The sequence below is a fragment of the Limulus polyphemus genome, unplaced genomic scaffold (genome assembly GCF_000517525.1).
Source record: "Limulus polyphemus unplaced genomic scaffold, Limulus_polyphemus-2.1.2 Scaffold167, whole genome shotgun sequence".
NCBI lineage: Eukaryota > Metazoa > Arthropoda > Merostomata > Xiphosura > Limulidae > Limulus > Limulus polyphemus.
Window position 1 is genome coordinate 750,373 of NW_013665777.1, and position 17,281 is coordinate 767,653.

The window sequence follows — 17,281 nt, forward strand, 5'->3', positions numbered from 1 at the left end:
AAATCTAAACGTTAAACTGAATTAAATAATTCATTACGCCTTAATTTATATGATGATCGAATAGTATAATTTTTAGACAGGTTAACTATAATAACAGTGTCCTTTACGGCTGTGTGCAACTTAGAGGCTGACTGAAGCCACACAAACGTGCTTCCCCTATTGAATTAGACTATGAACGAATTCTATCAAAGTTTTCTTCTAGGTTGTAAATGAGTATGTAGATTGTGGTCATATTGTTAGGTCTGTGTGTAGGATGACTGATTACCTTGTGATGTACACAATCAAGGGGTGGACTCAATAAAAATAAACAAGTTATTAGCTGCATGACAGTTTATTCAACATACAAGTTCTCTATTAATGATTTAGGTTTAATGAACGAGTATTTTCAACTATCTACCTAGGGTTACTTGGTGTGGGTGTAACTACCAAAGATACTGAGCCAAACGGTTTGTTTTAATATAAAACCTGTTATAAGGATTGGGTATGGCGAGTTGAACTAAACGCATGCATATTCGAGCGATAACCCTTCTTACATTATTATATAGAGTGGTAATTTCTTTGAAACACCCCTAAAATTGGCCACTGGATTTGGGTGGAGTGCATTCTCCAGCCTAAACAATTAATTGAATTAAATAAGAAAAAAAAAAAAGACCGACTCTTTTGCAAGAGAAGTTAAACAAGTTTCTGATAAACACCAGTTTGGAGCCAAGGTAACTAAACAAGTTTCTGATAAACACCAGTTTGGAGCCAAGGTAACTAAACAAGTTTCTGATAACCACCAGTTTGGAGCCAAGGTAACTAAACAAGTTTCTGATAACCACCAGTTTGGAGCCAAGGTAACTAAACAAGTTTCTGATAACCACCAGTTTGGAGCCAAGGTAACTAAACAAGTTTCTGATAACCACCAGTTTGGAGCCAAGGTAACTAAACAAGTTTCTGATAACCACCAGTTTGGAGCCAAGGTAACTAAACAAGTTTCTAATAACCACCAGTTTAGAGCCAAGGTAACTAAACAAGTTTCTAATAACCACCAGTTTAGAGCCAAGGTAACTAAACAAGTTTCTAATAACCACCAGTTTAGAACCAAGGTAACGCTTTTATTTAATGTGAAGAGGTATTTAAACGACAAAATATATAAAAACTTTATATAAATAACAGAAAAGAGAACATGTAGGGTGAATCTAATATACCTAAATGTATTTTTTTTCAGCCTATTTTGTGCTCTGGATATGATATATACAAATAAGCTAGTGAATACCCTACGAGATTTGAGAAATATTTTTAGATAGAAGCATTTCGTTAAATTCATTATTTTGGTAATTGGAGCAGAAGATCTGTGAAATTATTCGTGACGTTTCTTATCAGTAAAGTATCGTTTAACCTCTTTTTAATGACGATAACGGTTTATATTCCTCAGCGACTTAAAGATGGCCCAAGCCGAAATTATTCGTTTCACTTTAGATTTACCCAATGGAATTTCAAAAAATTCAATTCAAGTGACGAAAAAAAAAGATTTGCGCAACAGAAACTTGCAAACATGCCGCTGGCGAGCTGGATTTTTATTTATACAACTCATAGCCCAAATCAGATGTGGGATTCTTTTTTTACGTAATGTTACAGTTTAACGAAAGCCAGATTTGTACTTAACTCTGCAGCTTAGAAGAGATGTAAATCATGAGAGTAACTGTATAATATACAATCAAGAAGAAATTATACAACTTTAGATCATAGAGAGAATTTTATATTGTGTAAATGTAAATCTTAAATTAGGGTGATTCTATAGCATATATGAGAGTAGATTATTACGTATTTTCAGGGGTACATCATACAGTTGGTTTACATAGATGTTTTTATTTATTTACAATCAAATTGAGAAAGAGTTAAACTTATTTAGAACAAAAAATTCAGTAGGAATAATTACTCGCATCATATTGTAATCGAACATATGAAAAAAAAGAACATTCAAACCATAGAATTACACTGTCATCACATTAGTACCCACGTAAAGCTGTTCTTGTAGAAATTACAGATTGAGGCGACGCCTTAGATAATTTTAGTTAAGTCTGCCTTCGGCACTATAGTTATATTGAACATTTTTGATATGTGACAGGTTAACAAGTGGAGTGAAAACAAACAGCAGAAATAGGATGAGAAACTTTTAGTATCAGTTGGACGTCACAAATTGTTTGGGACTCGATTTTTATTATTTTTTTAACGTCTAATTATCGTTCAATCAGGATTAAGCATATAAAAAATAAAGACTGTTCAATTATTACTATGGGTAAGTTAAAAAAAGAAGATTAAAGTAGGAAGCTGGAAAAGCAGAAAACAGCACGATTTCAACAAATAAACTTACCATCATATCAATAATGTTCCTTAAGTTCGTCTAAACTCTTAACATGTTCAAATCTATAGGTTGTCTTGATTGTAGCTTTGAGTTTATATCCAACTTTTTTTTCTTTTTATAAAGGAGTTGTTGGAACAGCGAGTGCATTACGTAATGTATCCGCAATAACATTCTGATACTATAAAAACGAGTCAAGCAGAACTCGACCATATGGTAAAGCTACACCATAATATATACAATGAATTATATTTAATCGTTATTTCACTGAAGTTGTAGAAAGACGATTGTTTCGTTTATGGCCCACATTCTTGAACAAACACTACATCAAGGAGCATGTACGAATAACATGCACACTTAACCTTAATGATTTAGGATAATTCGCAGAGGCTGCGTTTAACACTAATACAGCTTCTCAACTCGGTATACACGCCTACAAATAGGTAACGTAAGTACAAAGTAAAACGGACATCTCGTGTGCAGTTTGCCAACAATTCAGTACCAGCCGTATTACAGCCATAAACAGCATAGTGAAGTGCTTTAATTAATTGTCTACTTTAGAGCTTTTTTTTTTCTTATTGCGCTGGATATAAAGCTTACAAAATCCATAGACCTCAAAAATTTGGAGCATAACCTGTAATTTGGTTCATTTCTTTTCTATTGAAAACTGAAACGATTTTACACGTACTCCCGTCTACACATTAGACAACAGTGAACCTTTTAAGTTAGCTTTTCGAGGAACATGGGAAAATTTTTTATACTTGATAATCAAGACCCGTTATTGATGTTTGCTAAATGTAAAAATATACATGTTCTTTTTACAACTTTCTGTCCCCCACTTCTGTCCTAGTTAAAGTATGAATCACCCATTATTGGTAAGTAATTGTGTTACGCAGAAACACCCCGTGTAAATTTAATCCTTGTAACGATCTACATTTTCAGTAAATTAGTCTCGTGATATTTCAGAAATCTGCGAAAGAAGGAAGTCGTTAAACAAAGTTACTTTTTGTGCATTATATGCAGAGTACGATTTTCATTCTACGTACCAGTTCGTTTTAAGTAGTTTCTGCCTGTTCACACATACATAAACAATCATTTTGTGGCCACACCTAGATTTTACTATGTGAACTTTTTTCTTCTTTTTGGTAGTCTTCTAATTCTCACTATTAAATTTAACTTTAAGCCTAACAAAAAACGTCAGTAGTTCGTACAAAAATAGAGTAAAGGTTGCCATAATTAACTTACAAAAGTTCTACGAATTCTATTAAAGTACTCCAACAGATGTGAGCATTGAAAAGATTAATGGCCAAAGTTACTGTGTAATTAAATGCATTAATGACAAAACACTGTGTAACAAAACCTGTAAAGAAGTTTGATAATCCATAGTTTCTGTTTATCAGTTTGAAGTTTTTGCTCAGTCTGCAGGATAAACATTGTTAACAAATAACATCCGTTTTTTTTTTATTCCTTCTGTAACTAGTTTAATAGAATGCAAAAAAAGAACCCATTTAATACTCCTTTGATTCCCAGTCAGAACCTTAGTCCATTTAATACTCCTTTGATTCCCAGTCAGAACCTTAGCCCATTTAATACTCCTTTGATTCCTAGTCAGAACCTTAGTCCATTTAATACTCCTTTGATTCCTAGTCAGAACCTTACAAGTATTAGTACTTTGTCAATTCTCATTTATATTAATAACATTGGAAATTATCTTTATTTGAATTAATTATTTATTCTTGTTCAAAACAATCAGCTTTAATTTATTTTACCGTTACAAATACGCATAAAATACTAACATGTTTGGTATTTTTTTTTAAATACAAAAGCGCAATTAAATATTTAAGAACTTTTGTTCTCTTATACAAGTGAAGTTTATACCCTAGTCTTGCGTAAATCGGTTTCACACACACACATTATATATACATATAACACTTACCTGAAGGCTTGCTATAACCCATCTTCGTGCCCGTTGGAAGATCTCTTCATCTGACCAGTCAGGATGTTCGTTTTGTATTTGCAATGCGACAGCATTATGATAACGGAAGAAGAGGATTCCGAAGGCCAAGAGTGCTGGATTTTGATTGGTGCGTGGATCCCCTAGCACTAAAGAAATGAGGACTTAGAACTCGTTTGTTTAAACCAAAGCGGTGACACTAACTTAAAATTTCATATTTTAAGTAATTAATTATTTGTACACAAATATTTTCTAAATAGCCCCTAAAGTTATTTTAACAGTAAGAAGCTATACATAATTTTCTTAGTAACTTACAGAACATTCTTTCTAGGTTTAACATTCCAAGATAGTGGGCAGGCGGAGAGTTAATTAAGGGGACTCTTTCTTTGTTTTTCGGAGGAAATGTTCCTTTCTTGTCCACACGGAAGGTTCCGTTTTGAAAAGACCTCATAGAGTTGACCCAAGCCTCGCTTGTGCTGTACACAAAGCTTCCGTCGATCCAACTGGTCATCAGGTTCATCTGCAAGGTTCGAGGAAGCAGTGTTTATATGCACACAAAACTATCTTCCACAGATAAAGTTTGACTAAGCTTTCGAAAAGTAACATTCAGTAACACTGTAAATACTTCTATACGAGGTTTGTCTTTTTTTTTAATGAAAGTTGCACTTGTTTTTGTGTAACGTAGTCACCTTTTCAGATCTTTTAATGATATTTGAATTGAAAAAAATTAAAACTTACGAATACAATAACTTTGAAGTCAAATTAAATCATGGTCTTTTAGTATCAAATACAGGAGAATATTTAAGTACCTTAAATTATATTCCAAGAGAGAAGTTACATTTTTCCAACTTGACGAGCATGCGACACTCACTTCTTATAAAATCGTTAATAGAATATGATATATAATAGAATAGTCTAATACAAGTTTTCCATCTTTTTGAGAGACCGAGCCACAAACCCAATAGCACATTTTTATTTATGGTTTCGTACATTATTATGGTCGTATGTTCTTAATAAATAGACCAAGGCTTACTCAAACGCTAACACAGAGAAAGCTTTCCAATTCTTACAAAAGACTAAATCACAAGACATGATGAATATAGGTGCATTTGTTATTCTAGTCTTTCATTCAAGGTAAAATAATTAGCTACGGTACAACGAAGACAAAGCAATCTAAATATACTCCGACAGGTGACGACTCGTATGCAAAAAGTGTTTTTTCAACACAAATATTAAATGTTTTGGCGATCCAACCATTAGCGAGACTGAAGATTAATCCCCATTTTAGTGTTTGTTAAGTAAATAAAAATTGACTTTATCTCCTTAAGTAGGAAGGCCGGTTTATTTATATACGAGGTTAAACCATAATTATTGTCACACGTGTCAGGGTAATGTAGAAGCAATGAAGCTTTCAAGTAAGCGTACAGAAAAATAAAATAAAAGATTACCAAAACTATCGTACGAGGCCAGTGAAGCCCGAGTAAAACACTCAGGGTAATATAATTTAACTTGTTTGCGTTGACTCAGAATAGTTCGTAGACAAACATATTACGCGTTTATTCCTTCTTCCTGCATTGTACTACAGAACTTAAATGAAATTTATTCTCTAAATTTTCAGAACGTAAATTAAGTATCGTCACGACCTCTAAATAAAGCACACAATGTAATATAAACAAGCTGAAAGTTTATTGGTTGTTTTGAATATTCTAGAAAATCAACATGGGCTATCTTTGCTCTCTTTTTCAGTTTGAACTCTTAGGCTACTGGGAAAGCAGCTAGGTCACCAGTACTCATTAACAACTCTCGGGCTACTCTGATCGAAACGTGGGATTGGACTGACTCTTAACTCATTCACAGCTCCATGGTGCAGAGCGCGATTGTGTCAACTGGACGGAAACAATAAATTCACAGTACAAACACGCCAATTACTTGTTCCATCGTAACCTTACACTAAATCAAGGGACTCTAATATGTGGCGATTTTTTAGCCCTTGGATCATCAGCGAAACGTTCGCCTCTAGGAACGTATATTTAATGACTAAGATAGAATATAACAATCACATTTATATTTTGATCAACTGGTTCAACATACTTTTAACCAAAATCGAGAAAGTAACTATTATTTTTTAATCAATGAACTGTTTTCGGGACGCGTTTAAATCTCGAAACAATGATTTGAAATATTCTAATATTACTTGAATAATGTAAATACTCGGAGTTTAGAGCTATATGATAAACAAAAGCGATAAAAACAACTAAAATGTTTTGATATTCTGCCAAGTGAGTCTCTTCTCCAACCGGTTTACAGCGAAAATATCATACCTATGAATTTATAAATAATTAATCTAACCTTGTACTTGTGTGACTGAAATTAAAAATCCTAAAATGTCTTATCACATAGTACATCTTGAAAATAACAAGGAAGCTTCAGGTGAGAACTTTGTATAACAGGTGTCTTGTAGCCACCTGATACCTTAAGTAATATTCAATTATGAGGAAAATAAAAAAATATATACACTATTGTATATGATAACGAATAAAAAAAAGTTTATTCCAGGCAAAAAAACAAAACAAAGCCCTCCATGGCTCAGCAGCAAGCTTTTTTAGGGGTGTGTGGAGGATTATAATGTTTAAATTCGGAGTTCAATACCTGCTATGCGCACAGCTAAAAAATTAATAGAAGTAAATTAACAGAAACAGGTACATTTGATGACTATTCAGAAATGTACAAGATTGTCTTTCAAGCCCCCAACTACACAACAGGCTATCTTCGCTATTCCCATCTCGGATATCAAACTTTTTTTTTTTAGTGTTATTAGCATTCAAGCTTATCGCAGAGCCACTAGGGGACAAAACGTTTAAAGAAAACGTGATAAGGAAAAAGAATAGTATGGAAAAGTTTTGTTTTTACTTTGTGACGGAATTATTAATATATATTTATTTTACTATCGACGTTTGTTTAGATCAAATTTATATTTAGAAATATACATAGCTTATAGTGCTAAATATGTATTGCGAAACTCCCGCCTATTCTCCAAGCTTGTACAAGGTTCTCGAGAGTAAGAATTAACAATATATGCGTGTACGTAAACGCTTGTGTTAGCGTCAATACACTTACGTAAAACTGAAATTTCGAGAAAACCTCCACACGCCTATAAATATAAACAACGCGACGCGCCTGAAGAGAGTATCTATTACTAGTTTGCTATAATCAATGTGCCATAAACTTCGGAAGCTATAACTAATTGTTATAACACTTATCAACTGGAAACTTCTAATATTTGACCAGGAACATTTATAAAGTTAGAACATTACAAATCATTTAACTTCAGTGGATTCTCATAGGAGACGAGTATTTTTACGAAAACATTACATAACGTCACGGTGGAAAACTCGGCGTGTGTGGCTGGTGAATAACGAAGGACAAAGCAAGCTAGCTTCCCGTTAAGCGAATTGTACCTACACCAACTCTTAATTAACTTGTTCATCGTGAACCCTACACAAGATATCAAGAAGGTTCCAGACTAGAAAAAAAACAAAAAACTTTGTATTGCTTGCAAGTTTGTAAAATTTTTGTACATAAATTATTGTTCGTAATAACTATTTGTAATAACTGTTATTGTAAATCGTAAAACAAATAGAGAATGTATGTAGCCTCGAGCAGTTGTCTCTCCTCCATAAGTATTTTGAGAAACCATGTAGATTCACAAAGATTATAATTTAAAAACCTAAAGTTTTTCTATACTTGCTACACAAGCTAAGAATACTTTAAAAACTAAACCTTCCAACCCTCGTCACGCACAACATGTAATAAAGTAACTTCCTAAAAGAATCATTACTAAAAACCTCTTTAAGAACTTAAAGATGATTACTACAGAAAACAGATACTTTGAGACACTGGAAAACCAAGGACCTGGTAAAACTAGACTTCAAAAAGTACATCGAATAATGGACGACGATTATATTCCCGAAAATATATCCTTGCACGTGAGATCAACTTGTTCCTAAACTCGTCTTTACTAGTTGGTCTCGCTGCAACAGACAGGATTACAAATTTGTCACGGTTTTCTTCCGAGAAGAAATACATTTCGAATTATAATATTTCTGTTCAAACTGTTGAATAATTTTCATAAACAACGTCACGGAAATACATAATGTGGGAGTAACAGAAAATTTATACATCCCTGTATACCATACAGAAGTAACAAGTCACGGTTGCCAAGGTGATATAGTGGGAAAAGATATTCAAGCCTTCACTCCAAACAGATCTGAGAAGTACGTTAATCAGTCGAATAGCGAAGTATTTTGCAATCTTGTTTCACTTGTGTAGTAAAAACAATATACTTAATGTCGTCAACAACCAAATTATAGCACTGACTGTTTGTCTGAATAATTAAACAGAAACAGGTGCTACGATATTTCAACTAAAGTTTCAGTAGAAATACAAATCTGACAAAGTTGTTGTGACAAGTTGTTGGATTTACTAAAGCAATCGTCTGTTCTAACTTGAAAGCATTTCGTCGCTTGTCATTTATGGGCTCTTCTCTTGTTAAGGGGTGTTGTGAAATAAATTACACTTTTTTCCCCGAGAGCACAACAAAGTAAAAATAAGATTTTAATTCAATCAAAAAAGTAATTCCAAGGATCAATATCCCTTGATCGGGCCACCATTGTTCTCACGCACGAGTTTTAATCGAGTTGCAAAATATTTCAGCAATGCAACAGACATGTCTGTTTTTGTGGCTGTCTCTGTGAGCACATCAGTGAGAACACGAATCAAGGTTTCACGTTTGTGTCTCTCGCATTCAGACAAAGTTTGCAACATTTCTTCTGTGCATTGTTGAACGAAAGCTCCGACTTGAATTCTTGGAACATGTCAGCGACTAGTTTCTGAGCCATCCCGAAGGCAGAACATGCAACACAAACCTGACTTCTAGAGAGCACCATGATTCAAAAGTTTTCGAAAAAAAAATGAAATTCGAAGAGTCAACCACTCAAGAGTACGTTGAAATGACGTTTTCTCACGAGTGATGATATTCGCGGTCCTACCAAGTTCGTCATTATTTCGGGGGAAAAGCGATTTATTTTATAACACCCCCTTACATGCACTCATGCAGTCTTTTTTTTTTCATCATTTAAATGAAGAAAAAGTTTTGTTAATTGTCAACAACAAAAGTTACATGCAGTAACAGTTTCATTTAGGTTATTATTTTATCATTTCCAGACAATCTAGGATAGAATCTCCACTTAAAATATAATAATCACATCAAATTATACACGAGTAAGAGAGTCGTGCTTTGCACGAGTTTGAATTAGGGCCGAGATCATTACATAAATCTGAAGTATACTTTTATGTAGGACAGCAATCCATACTTTTTGACAAAGTTATTTTACAAGTAATATACAAATTATTATAGACTGCTAGAAGACAAGCAAGTCGAAATTAGAACTGAAATACTGGTTAAAAAAAATACATAACTTTCGAACCAGATGTATCAAATTTTAAGGACACATACAAAGTGAAAGGAAAAGAAAGTGTTTTACAAGACTGACAAATACAAAGATTTGGAAGGATCTCAGAGTGATGTGACAAAAAAGGCTACTAAGAAAAAATAAAGAAACAAAACGTACAAGGTCAAGGTTTTGAAGACCCTCAGAATGATGTAGCAAAACAAGTTGGTAAGAAAACTAAACAAAAGGACTAAATCAGATACAGATTTTATATGTGTACACAGAGAGAGAGAGAGAGAGGACAGACTAGGATGTATTTACTCCTCCCCACCTACTTTTTTGGTTTTATCACGTGCAGTGAGCCATTGTAATTTGGGTTTATGACAAGTTACAGCAAGAAAACTACTGTATCCACATTAAGCCACAGCCCAAATATATTCTACTAGACGAAACGAGACCAGGTTTTCTATATTTCCCTCCCTCTCCAAGTCTCGTACATCAGACGAAGAAATAACTAATATGGAAGATAGTCGCCAGAGGCCAAGGAGTAATTTGGCCCCACCCGCAGTGAGCACCCTCTATACAGTAGTTTCTTGTTATGAAAGACCAGTACCCACGGGTTCGTGAATGGTAAAATGTTAATAAGTCTGTCGTAGGTTCTAATTAATCAAACATTTTATCTGCAACATTGAATCGTGACCAAGATATTATTACGAAACTTGAATTAATAGTGTCATGTCTAGAAAGAAAAAAAAACTGACATGTGACTATGATGTTTTTAAGAAACTAGACTTAAAGCCGAACACGATAGATTTAGAAGGGACCACATGCATAAATAACCATTAGTAAATTTAAAGTCTCTGTTTATTAATAAAATAAAATGATGTAATTGTTGGTAATATCTGTGTGTGTGTGTGTGTGTGTGTGTGTGTGTGTGTGTGTGTGTGTGTGTGTGAGTGAGAGTGAGTGAGTGAGAGTGCGTGTGTGAGAGTGCGTGTGTGAGAGAGAGTGCGTGTGTGAGTGAGTGAGTGAGTGAGAGAGAGTGAGTGTGTGAGTGCGTGCGTGCCACAATGGGCTATCTGCCGTGGTGTCCACAGAGGGGAATCAAACTCCCTATTTTTAGCGTTATAACTCCGAAGACTTACCACTGTTACACAGGGGGACCAGCAATTAAGACCATGAAGTCTGATCAATTACAGAAAATGATAAAACATAGTAAGTCATGAAGGAGATAGGTTGGAATCAACTGCTGAACTTGTACCGTAAAATCTGAAACGAGTTTAAAGATTGAAAGGAAATATTTATACTAATTAACAGTGGCATTAATGTAAAACTAAGTGTAAAATTGCTTCTAAAAGTTTATACCACAAGATACTGCAAGTATGCTCGTTTGTCTTGAAAAAGCTGGAAAAAAGAAATAAATCAACTCCTTATTTTCACACATATGTAGCACGATGTTTTCCGTCATTATTATAATAACAGGGATAAAAATAAAATTAAAACAATACACGAATCCGATTTTCAGTCTGATGAGCTATTAAAGGTTATTAAAAAGGCGTATTTGACAAAAGTTAAATGTTAACCAAATTATTGAAGTTTTAGAGCCTTTACAGTAATTTGAATTTTCATGGGGGGGGGGGGAGACACAGAATAACAATAATCGCAGCTTGTTTGTTCAAGCAAATCGATTGTTATTCAATGTGTATTATTCTCAATGAATACCCCTAGATAGCGCTTGAGGAATCCCTAGTTAGCGCTTGAGGAGGAGAAGTTTTTTTGTAGGTCTTACTTCAATCTCCACAGACCTCCTATACGGGTGCCGATTACTAATAACACAGGCTTGCGAATTTATATTTTATAAAAGTTCTTTTGGTTTTAATAACGGATTTTCCATAATTAATCTACGCAGATTTCGAAAATAATATTCATTTTTCTCTATCACGTAAGAAGTTTTTTTTTTTACAATTTGGGGAGAAAAAACAAAAACTTAGATCAAATTATTTCGTTCACCATAATGCAAGTTTTTTTTTTATGTTTATTACCAAAAGGGAAGAACATTGATGTCAAAAGGATATCCATCCTCATTCATCCACCTTTTTTGTGAAATCTAAGCCTTTTAGTCTCAAAAGTACGTGTTGTGGTCTTCTATGTATTAAGTTATGACTGTTTGTGAAAACTCTCTAAGTGATGGAGAAAAATGGATATTTTCGAATTCAGTGTACAGGAATTACTGTAGAAATGTTAAAATTAAGACAATAAAACTATCGCAGGCGTGTTTGATATTTCACAAAAGTCTCCTTAGTCGCCGTTGTCTTAACCTAAATATGACAATGCCAAGGTGTGTTTAAAAAGTTAACACTAAGCCTTATAAGATAGCTTAACATGATCTCTGTTGACATGTATGATCATGTTTACAAAAGCTTTTCAATTATCTAAACGTTCATATATAGTATTGTTTTTGTTGTTTTTTTATTGCAAAATCCCCTTTATCACTTGTTGGAATTTAACATTTTAATTCGTTCTATTTCATACTTTTTGTTTTCTCATAAAACCATCACGTCAGTATAAGTGTTAAAAGTTTAAATCAGTTTTTCAGAAAATAAAACTAGAATAGCACAGGCGAGTAATAAACTTCTACCAATATAGCAGCATTATTTATAATAAGTTTTGTATAAAATTTACTTATACAAGGATAAAAAAATATATAAAAAGTTGAGTGTAATCCGTGCAATGCGAATGTTACAGGGTATTATCAAAACCGTTTATTTAGTAACTACCAAATACTCGCAGATACTAAAGTAAAATAACCCTACATCTATTGACAGCAGGTAATTCGAAATAACTTATTTGCTCACGTTTCATATTTCTTAAAAGTACCGAACATAAAACACGGTTGACGATTGCTTAGTTACACAAACTGAAAAGGACATGTGGAAGCGTCGAGACTTGTTTACATTACACAGTATTGTGTATCCACATACTATTAAAATGTAATACTGTGATGAAATGATTTTTAGTTTTGGATGGATTATTTGTTTGTTTGTTTCAGTGCAAAGTCACATTGTACCCCTAATCCACAAGGGGTCTGGGTGGTTTCATTTGGATTAATTGCTATAAAAGAAAAGTGAAACTGTGCGTAATGATAAACGTTTTACTTAAAGTTTCACTGTTAACCAACGTTCACCGATGGTCTTAACTTCACTTACTTGCTAATTTCACATCTCTATTACTTCATCGAAACACCAGCTCACTATTCCACACACCACAAAATAAGCGACAAGCTAGTTGACAGGAGCAAACTAAGTCATGCATCGATTACTCTTTAAAAAAAACTGGCATACTTAACTCACTCTGGCCTAACTCTCTATGTGGCTAAACAATTTTCTACACTTTGGAGAAAGTTACAGATATAGTAAAATTACGTCAATCTCAACCCGTCGGACTTTCTTCCTACTAAACAATAAACAAAACTTCGAGAAACATCTACATTAACAACACAGGATAAAACACAACCTCTTCCTTAGATTATAAAGTACATTTAGCAATCTTATGCAAAGGAAATAACAACACGTGAAACTGAAGCTTCCATGTTTAGCAATATTAACTGCATTAATATCCATAACTAAACATTACAATCACGAAACAGTTATCGAAATATTTAAAGTACAGTCAATTCTGGTTAACAAAACAATATTTATTTACTCGGTTGTTGTCCTTTAACTGCCAGTAACCAAATACTTTCGGTAATTTTATTTTCCGCAGCTTAATGTGCAATCATTTATGTTTGTTACTGGAGTTCATATCCAGTAGTCGTGATGTTTTTAAATACCAAACTTACTTTTATATAAATGTTTTTATAATATTTAGAATTCAATTATATTTCTTGGCTTTGTTGGTTCGTAAAAGTCGATTTACTGAACGCCAATTGCCAGTATATATATAGTCTTACTAATGTCTTACTGTTTGTAAGACCTCGCTAGTCTGTGGTCCCTACTAACCTGAAGATTAACCTTTCCAGGTTATTCAGTGGTTTTTAAAAGTATTAAGTATGCGAACATTTAAAGTGTAGCAGCTAACAAGTTATATATATATATATATATTTTTTTTTATAACGGAATGTTAATGTAATGTAATGGTCAAGTATACAAGGAATAGTTCAAACATACGTTACCATACATCAATCCATTAATAAGCAGGTTGAGTTGAAAGATAAACTGATATTGGTATAATCGTAGCATCAGTTTCTTGTTTATTTATTTTAATAGTCTGCTCCAATTTTTAAAAGCTATCTATCAAGCAAACTATAACTAAGAAAAGATTCCAGCTGGTTAGCAGTAGAGGATTTAACAATTCCTTTTTTGATTGCATAACTCGTAAACCAGTGCCAGCTTAAATCATAGTATCACATAAAATTATGACATTTTTTACAACACTCCCCCCCCTCATCTTTTCAATACAAGTATATAATTATCTTTAGAGACTGGCTAATGGTGGTACGAACACGAATTCTTTATCCTTATACTAATCAATTGCTATAAAACATGTTGAACAACCGACATGACACTAGAATGACTAGTGTGTGTATATCACTTAATAAAATGTTATTACTAAACTTTTTTTTTTTTTTTTTTTTTTTTTTTAAACTTTGATTGGAACAAAGCCTGTTCCAGAGTTGACGAACATAATCAACTTTTATTTGTTCGATTCCTTTCATTATTATCCCACACTGTTATATCTTCCGCGCTCTTATAACATTGGATCTTCTAACACGTGATAACCTACTTCAATAACCGTAAAACATCAGGAAAACTTAAATGCACTGACATTAACAGACTATCTTCGTTTTTCTAACAAGATGATTAGACCTTAGAGGTAGGGGGGTTCCTATTAAAGCCCTCAGGATCATATAATAATGAATCCAGGAGCTCTGTACTTAATATATTTAGGTCACCCTTAACAAGTTGTTTATTACGAATCTTTCTGTATCGGTTTTAGGTGTTATATTAAAACTTGTGTGACGGAATAAGAACAATAAAGAGTAAAAAATAAATATTGTCCACTCTGACACGCAACATTTCAGTTGTTACTATGATCCCCCCCCCCCAAATAAACAAAAACAGATTCAAATGAAATGTAATTTTGAACCTTTGTCCTAATACTGCGTTTTTATAGGTGTTATCCAAACTTCAAACATGTCCAGGTCTACTCTATATCAAGCCAACAGAGGACTACCTATTTTGAGTTTAAAAAAAGTTAATTTTTTATCATTTCGTAGCTAGGCGTTTTTAATAATTCGGAGCATCTGGATATCACGTTACAATGGCACTGATGGCATTTCCAATCTACTGCACGCCTTTCGTTTCTTTGAACCATACTCCTATAGCTCAACGACAAAATTAAAGCTGTCTCACTGAAGAGAAATATTCTATGGCATCTTTTCACACAATTATACTTCAATTAAAAACTAGCACGCACTCTGTGACTCGGGTCTTATTTTTGCTTGTAGGCAGAACTGCAAGTTTTCCTTAAGCGGATGAGACATTGAATATTTTATGCATATTTCTAGTGAATTAGCAACTTTTAATGCGATCTATACTGACAGCGAGATTTTTTACTTTCCATGTCAGTTAGCTCTTATATTACCTCTGTATGATAACCTTGCCGACAGGGCTGCAGAAGAATGATTTTGCATATTTTAGAGTAATGTACGTAGGATGGCCTTTTTCTTCTTGAGAATATCATTATTATTGTTGTTGTATTTTTTTTAAATAAGAATTGTTCATTGATTGTAGAAAGTATACACTTCTTGAGAATATCATTATTATTGTTGTATTTTTTTAAATAAGAATTGTTCATTGATTGTAGAAAGTATATATCTCGGTTCAACCGTATATGACATTCCGTAGTTTAGGTTTGAGTAAATTTTATTTTGGGGGCATTTTCGCACGAGACAAAACCCCTTATGAACGATGACCTACCTGTTCTCTTGGGTTGTTCGGAGACTGACCGGTTCTAGAATCATACACTGCCCTGTGAAAAGGCATGGATTTTCCTCCTTTACAATCCTTATCGAATATTTCATCACATTTAGCTATCGCCATCTTATGCAACTCGATGGGACAGCCTGGTTCGCTGGCCATCAAAATCTCTGAAGAAACAACTTGGCCTAAATAAATAAATAAGAGGAAAAATGATTCTAACTGAAAGTTGCTATTTTTATTATAGTTTAGGGTTCAAAGTAAACAGTGTCGGTTAATATTAGTTTAAATTAACAGAAAAATAAATAGTACACTTAAGCAAAGTATTTCAAAATCCTCTATAAAGGCGCTACTGGTGGGATTCATAGACGAGTTTCACTAAATAGTAATAATAAAAAAACATTAGGTTTTTTCTCCGTTTTTACCATAACAAAAACACCAGATTGAACTTGGAATTGTATATAAAATAAAAACAAAAAACTAATAACTTTCTTCAAAACGTGAAACACAGGAAAAGTATTACATAATGCTGACGTATTTGAATATACGGATTCGCTGAACGTTAGACAATCAGTGCGTGCATGAGAAACGTCAAATATCCGATTCGCTCTTTTAAATGTGGCATAGACGTACTTGTTTTGAAGTGTAAGATTTATCAAAGTAATAATAATGTGTCAGTATAAAACTAAGGCAATGCATACACTCTCAACTAATGAAACTTTGATATTAAAGACACGTTATGATGATTCTAAATCACTTACTGAAAAAGGCGAACAAAGCGGTGAGGTTACGGTACGATGGAATGCCGTCTTCGCCTTTTAGTAGGGCCTGACTAACCACCCGAGGGCTGGGTCTATCTTGCCCGGCTAACATGTACACTCCGTCGGCGTAAGATGGTGGTGCTTTCCTGACTAGTTGGCTTTCTGTTAGAAAAACAACACAAATCAATAACACCAACTTAGTGAATCCACCTGAAGGTTACTTGAATCGGTACACGTACTTCAACTGGAAGAGAAGTGTCCTAATGAATCGTTAATCCTAAAATTTAAGACATTTGTCAAAAATATTTATGCACCAAATTGCTTGTGAGCCCACGAATTTGTTGCAAGATCCCTATAACACACAAGTCATGCATAAATATGAACAAAATAGCATCAGAATGTCAATTAATCTCGCTAATTACTGTTGAGGTTCCCCCTATATACTGTATATAGGAAAATCAAAATTACTAATATGATGCAAAATGTGGACTCCACTAAAAGTGACGGATATATAGCAAAGTCAGTTAAGAGTAGAACTCGTTGAAAGCCATTAAGAGATCATTTTCCAGTTATTTCTAATTCATGGTACTCTAAAGAAATGTTTAAACAAAAAGTTCTACTGAAACTACAATAGCATCAAATATAAATTTACTCAGTTATATAAGAAGGAGAAAATAATGTTTATTTAAAACTACAGGCTCATTTATAATATTAATAAAACAACATTTAAAAAGAGTCACTGCAACAGTGAATATATATATATATATATATACACACACACACACACACACACA

General features: G+C 33.5%; 1 protein-coding gene across 1 annotated transcript in view; it reads right to left on the reverse strand.

Annotated features, from left to right (window-relative positions):
- The window catches only part of LOC106477616 (dual oxidase-like), an 80,377-nt gene that overhangs the window by 44,514 nt on the left and 18,582 nt on the right, over positions 1-17,281 (reverse strand). The window contains exons 3-6 of the mRNA XM_013938163.2: positions 16,488-16,649; positions 15,727-15,914; positions 4,614-4,818; positions 4,281-4,447 (exon numbers count right to left, since the gene is read on the reverse strand). Coding sequence (XP_013793617.1) covers positions 4,281-4,447; positions 4,614-4,818; positions 15,727-15,914; positions 16,488-16,649 — 722 coding nt within the window. The remainder of the gene's footprint in view (positions 1-4,280; positions 4,448-4,613; positions 4,819-15,726; positions 15,915-16,487; positions 16,650-17,281) is intronic.